The 8128-nt window shown below is 36.7% G+C and overlaps 1 protein-coding gene across 1 annotated transcript; it reads left to right on the top strand.

Moving 5' to 3' along the window:
• The first annotated feature begins 2922 nt into the window (after positions 1-2922).
• On the top strand, positions 2923-7745 carry LOC106093313 (nardilysin). Its single transcript, XM_013260366.2, has 8 exons — positions 2923-3397; positions 3685-3869; positions 4187-5009; positions 5077-5811; positions 5870-5993; positions 6107-6267; positions 6332-6551; positions 6635-7745. The coding sequence occupies exons 1-8, from the start codon at positions 3321-3323 to the stop codon at positions 7538-7540; spliced, it is 3231 nt and encodes a 1076-aa protein (XP_013115820.2). The 5' UTR covers positions 2923-3320; the 3' UTR covers positions 7541-7745.
• Positions 7746-8128: the final 383 nt, after the last annotated feature.

Below are 8128 nucleotides of genomic sequence, written 5' to 3'. Positions count from 1 at the left end.
CTTATCACTAAAATAAAAACGTCGTGCACTTACAGAAAAAATAGAACATTGTTGAAAATAGGAAAATATCCAACATTTTCAGAATAAAAACATTTCCATGCACCCCTTTATTTGTAACTGACTTTTGATTTAATTTCTTTCATATACAACATCTTTCTTTTGATAAAAGCAAAACTATTTGTCTATTATTTATGAACTTTTAATCAGCAACCTTCTGCTCTTTGTTATCTCCTGTTTTTGTTAGAAATAACATTTGAATTAATTTTTGAATTAATATAAATGTAATTATGTATTTATAATTTTAAATAAAATCTAAGTATAAACATAACAGTGGGCGATGCTGTTTCTTTTTTGAAGGACTAAAGGGGATGTAGAGGGATAAAATCGAATTGATTATCTATTTCCTTTTTTTATACCCTCCACCATAGGATGGGGTTATACTAATTTCGTCATTCTGTTTGTAACACCTCGAAATATGAGTCTAAGACCCCATAAAGTATATATATATTCTTGATCCGCATGACATTTTAATTCGATTTAGCCACGCCCGTTCGTCTGCCTGTCGTAAGCATGCTAAATTTTGAAGGAGTAAAGCAAGGTGCTTGAAATTTTGCACAAATACTTCTTATTAGTGTAGGTCGGTTGGGATTGTAAATGGGCCATATCGGTCCATGTTTTAATATAGCTGCCATATAAACCAATCTTGGGTCTTGACATCTTGAGCTTTTTGAAGGCGCAATTCTTATCCGATTTGACTGTAATTTTGCACGTGGTGTTTTGATATCACTTCCAACAACTGTGCTAAGTATGGTTCAAATGGGTTCATAACCTGATATAACTGCCATATAAACCGATCTGGGATCTTGACTTCTTGAGCCTCTAGAGAGCGCAATTCTCATCCGATTTGGCACAAAACTTGATATAGCTCCTCCTCCGTCCTTATTCATTATTCTTTGTTTGCCTAAAAAGAGATACTGAGCAAAGAACTCGACAGATGCGTTTCATGGTGGAGGGTATATAAGATTCGGCCCGGCCGAACTTAGCAAGCTCTTACTTGTTTAATTCCTCATTTTCATATGCTTGTAATAAGAGTCTCATCTTTTCATCGTAATATAACGTTCAGAAAATCTATACAAAAGTCAACTTTTCACATTTACAAAATGGTATCAATAAGGTTAAAATTAATAAATAAACTTTCTTACGAATATCCTATGAAGGAGTGCTGACCGATTCAAGTTTTAGCTCGGTGATATGAATCTTCTTTTTATAGCCGAGTCAGACCGCCGTGCCCCTGAGCGTCACACACTGGTTTCATATGTATGGGAAGGTGCGCCAAATATAGTTTTAGTTGAGCTATCGACTTCAACCCTATCTGAGCCGCTTTTTGATAAAAATTACTGTACAACTATTCCTGATAAAACCGATTGGAAAGTTACAAAGACTTCTATACGGATGATTCCAAACTAAATGACCAAGTGGGCTTTGGGGTGTACTCTAAAGATCTAGAACTGGTCATATCGAAGAGGTTATCCGACCTCAGTGTATATGAAGCAGAGATCCTTGCAATTAAGTAAGTGGTGGAATGGCTAAGATATAATGTCTTTACGACGATTGGCATAAATATCTTTTTAGACAGCCATAAAATCCATGGAGGACGTATTTCTGAACACAAAAACCGCTCTTGACTGTCGCAGATCTCTCAACGAGATGGCTGAACAGTTCAAAATTCACCTGTTCTGAGTGCCGGGCCACCGATATATCAAAAGCAGAGGAGATTGCGAGACTAGAAACTACCCTATACATTCCAGGTATACTGGAATCTGTGGGTATGCCTCTAGCGATATGTAAGCTAAGTTTTCAGAACCAGGCCCTAAGGGCAATGAATGATAAATGGTCACAAAGAGAGGTCTGTGAGCAATCCAAAACTGTGTGGCCTCATCTAGACTGCTTTGCTGTCATTGGCTAGACCAGACGTCTCAATCATTGTGCCCGTCATGACAGGTCACTGTCTTATCGGAAAAAATTCTGACAGACTGAAGTTTGCCAGGAATTACTTTTTCAGAAGCTGTGAAGACATCGAAGAAGAATAGACTACAGAACACCTTCTGTGGGTGTGTCCCGTCCTAGCAGTTAGAAGGAGTTCCACTTTCTCCAGGTTCTCACTTCTTTGAGAACCTGTCTGATTTAGCGGATGTGAACATTCGGAAGTTATTGGGCTTTTTAAAACGATTTGGATGGTTCAACGGTAGAAACTAGAAGGCATCTTCCTACTTCTGTTTCTGTGGTATCACAATGGACGAAAACGTCTAAGTGTGTCTGATGGCAGACTGCCACTTAAACCTAACCTAACCTATCGACTTCAAAAAAGGTAAAAAAGAAAATTTGGGCATTATGGAACATATTTTACCTGTATTATGGTATATATGTATCAAAGGCCTGCGCAAGACCATTAATTTCTGCTTTCAAGACACAACAATCGTAGAGTATTTCAAGAACTGAACTGTTACTTTAAAAATACAACATTGTATGAGACAATTGAGGATTGGGTAAAACTGATAAACAAAACAATGATACAATGGCGAAAAACGAATATATTGGGTTGCCAAAGAAAGTAAATGCATTTTTAATAAAACTTAGAATGAACTTTAATCAAATATACTTTTTTTACACTTTTTTTCTAAAGCAAGCTAAAAGTAACAGCTGATAACTGACGGAAGAAAGAATGCAATTACAGAGTCACAAGCTGTGAAAAAATTTGTCAACGCCGACTATATGAAAAATCCACAATTACTTTTTGGGCAACCCAATAATACCAGTCCTTACAATGTCCATGCATCATGATGTAGCATGTAAAGTCCCCATCACAATGACCATGCAATATGATGTGCCATGTAAAATAGATGCAAATTGACAACCAGACCTTCCAGCCAGCTCTTATGCTTTAAGGTTAGTCAAAGAAGTTTAATTTATTGTCGTGAAATCAAAATTATTAATTAAGAAGTCTCAGTCTGAGGTTTTTCAATAAAAACAATAAAACAATTCGAATACAAAAGTGTCAACCACGTCGCTAAAAGGTAATAATTGTGACAACTTTGGCAGCCTTTCCCAATACAACAACGAAAATAGGAAAATTCTTGTACTTTTTGGCTAAATTCAAATATATCCCAAAGAAGACATTGACATCTGAACAAATAAGATTTTTGAACACGCGACAGCAACAACAACGAAAGACCCAACTGCTACATCATCATCACCATCAGCACCGTCACATTGTGACAAATAAACAATACTTTCTAAGGCCTCAGGAATTTAACGGAAAGATGGTCAACACAGCGGAGGATGGTGTTAAGTATTTGGAAATTCCGGACAAGTCTGAAAATGATAAGAAACTTTACAAGTAAGTCTAACGAAATTTGAAATGTGTGCATCCATCATCACCAACCGTTAACGATGTTTATTATTAATAGCTTTAAAGTCGTTCTACATCTTAAGCAATTGATACTAGATATTTGGGTAAAAGTGTAGATATTAGACGTCTTGTTTCGTTTTGTCTTTCTCCCAGTCTAATCATTGATTAAGAAAATTGAAAATTGGAAACTTTCTTTATGTATCATCCAAGATTAATTAATTTACACAACTGGTTTGCATAAATTATATTTATTCTCTTATTCTTCTTATATATAGAACTTTGGTCTTAGTCAATGGTTTGCACGCTCTCTTGGTCTCGGATCCAAGTCCAGTACCCCATGATGGTCTAACATCCTCTTGTGACACAGCTGGTGATTCAGCTGCAGAAGAGTCGGAGGAAAGTAGTGAAGAGTCCGGCTCGAGCTCAGAAGAAGATTCCGATGATGACGAATCTGAAGAAGGTAAGATGGGATATCGAATCAAATTTTCTTCATTATGCTTAAACATGTTGGAAAAAACGTTAATGTCTGCCAGCGTGACACATTCTTATTGAATATCTTTGTTCGGGGTATTTACGTCACAAACTGTATTTCTTCGATAGCTTATTGATTTAACCATGAAAAATAAACATCACCCTCACAGTGGTGGTAACATTAAAAAAAGGCACTGTTGATGAAGAACATACTACCAGAATTGCATAAATGTAAAGTAGCTTAAGTATTTGTGCATTTGTTAATTTTTAATTGCTAAAATGTAATTTTCAAAACATTCTTTGCAGGCGATGAGAAATTAGCCGCTGTTGCCCTTCTTGTAGATGTTGGCTCTTTTTCTGAGCCCTCAAATTACCAAGGATTGGCCCATTTTTTGGAGCACATGATATTCATGGGTTCCAAAAAGTATCCCACAGAAAATGCCTTTGATGCCCATATTAAGAAGTGTGGAGGTTTCGACAACGCCAACACTGAATGTGAAGAAACGCTTTTTTACTTTGAAGTATCCGAAGAGCATCTGGATACCAGCATGGATTATTTTACCGCTCTATTAAAGGCACCACTTATGATGAAAGAAGCTATGGCAAGAGAGCGTGAGGCGGTTGAATCAGAATTCCAACAAACTTTGCACGATGATGAAGCTCGACGAGATCAGCTGTTGGCCAGTTTGGCAAATCCCAACTACCCCCATAGCACATTTCCATGGGGTAATTTAAAATCATTAAAAGAGAATATCGACGACGAAGTGTTACATAACGAATTGCATGAGTTCTGCAAACGTCATTACAGTGGCCATCGCATGCGCGTGTGTGTCCAAGCCAGATTACCCATAGATGAACTTGAAGCCCTGGTTGTGAAACACTTCTCCGACATTCCCAGCAACAATTTGGATGGCGAAAACTTTGAAGTGTATAATTATCGCGAAGCTTTTAGTCCTGAGTTTCATAATGAGGTGTTCTTCGTTAAGCCCGTGGAAAATGTTTGCAAATTAGAATTAACTTGGGTTCTACCGTCCATGACAAAGCTCTATAAATGTAAGCCAGACCATTTTATGTCCTATCTTATCGGTTATGAGGGGGAAGGAAGTTTGTGTGCATATTTAAGAAGGAGGTATGTAACTGAGAGGCAATTTAATATCTGCAAATGGATTTTTAGTTTTATTTTTCCCTCTTTTCAGGCTATGGGCCTTGGAACTCATTGCTGGTGTAGACGAGTCTGGATTTGATACAAATTCTATCTATTCTTTGTTCAATTTATGCATTTATTTGACCGATAGTGGTTTCCAACATTTGGATGAAGTTCTCGCTGCCACATTCGCCTATATAAAACTATTCGCTCAGAGTGGTTCATTAAAAGAAGCCTACGAAGAATTGGCTAAAATTGAAGAAACCGGTTTTCGTTTTAGCTCGCAAAAACCAGCTTTCGATAATGTTCAACATTTAGTAGTACAGTCGAAATACTATCCACCAAAGCACATTTTGACAGGCACTGAACTTTACTTCGAATATAATGAGGAGCAAGTGCAGGATGTAAAAAAGCACTTAAATGAGTTTTCTTTCAACATAATGGTTACCTCGCAACAAAAATACGATGGTATAACGTATGACAAGAAGGAAAAATGGTTTGGTACCGAGTACACCTCCATCAAAATGCCGCAAAAATGGCAAGATCTATGGGACAATTGTAAACCCCTGTCTGAGTTGTTCATGCCAAAGCCCAATCGTTTTCTTCCAAACGATTTTCGTTTGTTCTGGGTCGAGAATGGTAAGCCCGAAATACCTTTGGCCCCCAAAAAGATACTTCAGACCGACACATGTGAGTTGTGGTTTAGGCAGGATGATAAATTTGAATTGCCAGATGCTTTCATGTATTTCTATTTTGTGTCGCCATTGCCAAGACAAAGTGCAAAGAAGTAAGTGGTGCTTGTTTAAGAAACATCTAAATTATTATTAATTGTGTTGCATTTCTAGTGAGGTGCTGTGTGGTTTGTACTCGCACTTAGTCAAATATCGTTTAGCCGAAGAATTGTATCCAGCAACAGTGGCAGGATTGTCTTACTCGGTTTATGCGGCAGAAAGGGGAGTTGTTTTAAAGGTAGGAAATTACACAGGGAGATGCGAAATAAATCACAAAATTAAAATTCCTTCTACACCTAAAATTGACCAATATACTTTTTTTCTCAATTTCTTGCTGAATTTTTCATTTAGGCATACGGTTACAACGAAAAACTCCATTTGGTGGTGGATTATATTACAAAATGTATGGTTTCCGTGCGAGAACATATTACAGAAGAGCAATTAGAGGCCTTTAAGAAACATCTAAAAAAGAACTACTTCAATGCTTTAATCAAACCGAAGGCATTAAATAAGTATGTTACTTACAATCTTATTTTCATTCAGGCCATCACAATAAAATTTGTCAATGATTTTCAGGGATATACGTTTGAGCATAGTGGAGAATGTACATTGGTCCATTATTGATAAGTACAAAAGCCTCAATGATATCACACTTGATGATATGCTAGATTTTGCCGATATATACACAAAGGAGCTGTATGTTCAAACATTAATGCAGGGAAATTTAACAGAAGAGGCTGCCCACAATTGCATGAATTCTGTTCTCACCACCTTAAACTGCCAACGTATTAAAGAGGTATTGGAAAAATATATATGCATATTTTCTTAGCTCAACTATTTTCACATGGAAAATGTAAACATTTTATTTGCTTATTACAGACGAAATACATCGAGAATAGAACTGTCCAATTGCCACAAGGTTCGCACTACATAAGATGCAATGCTTTGAATGACAAGGATGTGAATACGGTTGTGACAAACTTCTATCAGATTGGTCCATGTTCTGTGCGCATTGAAAGTATCTTGGACTTGCTTATGATGTTTGTCGAAGAACCTCTCTTTGACTGTTTGCGTACAAAAGAACAGCTAGGCTATTATGTTGCCTCCTCAATGCGCGTTAATTATGGCATAGCAGGCTACTCTATAACTGTGAACTCGCAAGAAACCAAACACTCTGCTGGCCATGTTGAGGAACGCATAGAATCATTCCGCAGCAAAATGTTAGAAATTCTCGATCAGATGCCCCAGGACGAGTACGAGCATGTGCGGGAATCACTTATCAAAATTAAACAGGTAGTGGATATGTGTCTAAACGAAGAAGTTTCGCGCAACTGGGGAGAAATAACCACAGAAGAATATCTATTCGATCGCAAACGGAAAGAGGTAGAAGTACTGAAGACGCTAAATAAACAGGAAATAATTGATTTCTGTCTGAATAATGAGCGAACCAATATGCGCAAGCTATCCATTCAAGTAATTGGTAATGTCAAACAAAACAATGGCGAGCTAATGGACAAAGAAACTGCAAATGCTGGCGATGAGGCGGAGGAGCAAGATGACGAAGAGGAAGAGGAAGAGGCTGATGAAGAACTCTTTAATGCTTTAGCTAATAAATTAGATTTGAAATTCATACCTCGCGAAGGAGATGCTACAACCATTGTGGATATAAATGATTTCAAAGAAAATCTCCATGTTTATCCCATTACGAAAACGAAACTAGATGCACCAATAATAGATGCCGCAAGGGATGGTGGTGGCGCTATGGACATTATTGAAGATTGTTGAACCAGTGCAAGAAGAAGAATAGAATATAATTATGTGAGGACAATTTTGCTGCAAAAATAAGTTTAGAATTTTAAATTTAAAATATTCAAATTAAAAATTTGAATAAATTTGCTCTCAATGTGTTTTTCTATTTTTTATAAAACTTATAAAAAAAAATATTATTTAAATAAATATTAGTATTTTAATTTACATTAGTTGTTCCAAAGCGGAGTCGAGTTGATGAACATGAGAATTATATTAAGCGGAAAGATTTGATTATTGAAAGAAAAATTGCCTGATTAATAGATCTTTGGACATAGAACATAGCAGCCATTGGTATACGTCTCGTTTCGAGAGGTGGCTAAACTTTATTGTTCACTAGACAGCTCATTTTTGTGATACTTAGGCAATCCAAAAAAGGACTAAGTGACAACTTGAAAAATAACCTTTTAAAATTGGTTGTGTGTTGTCTAACAAGTTAATTGGAAAAAGTTACCCTAATTTGGTATCCAAATTTCGGATGGGGTACCTTGGGGGTACCTTCCATCCCCAAAACCTATCAAATATATAGACCAATCACAACAATATGGGACTAAAAAGAAAGGAATT

The sequence above is a fragment of the Stomoxys calcitrans genome, chromosome 4 (genome assembly GCF_963082655.1).
Source record: "Stomoxys calcitrans chromosome 4, idStoCalc2.1, whole genome shotgun sequence".
Classification (NCBI taxonomy): Eukaryota; Metazoa; Arthropoda; class Insecta; order Diptera; family Muscidae; genus Stomoxys; species Stomoxys calcitrans.
Note: the sequence above shows the minus strand (reverse complement) of the source record. Positions and strands in the feature narration are given on the sequence as shown.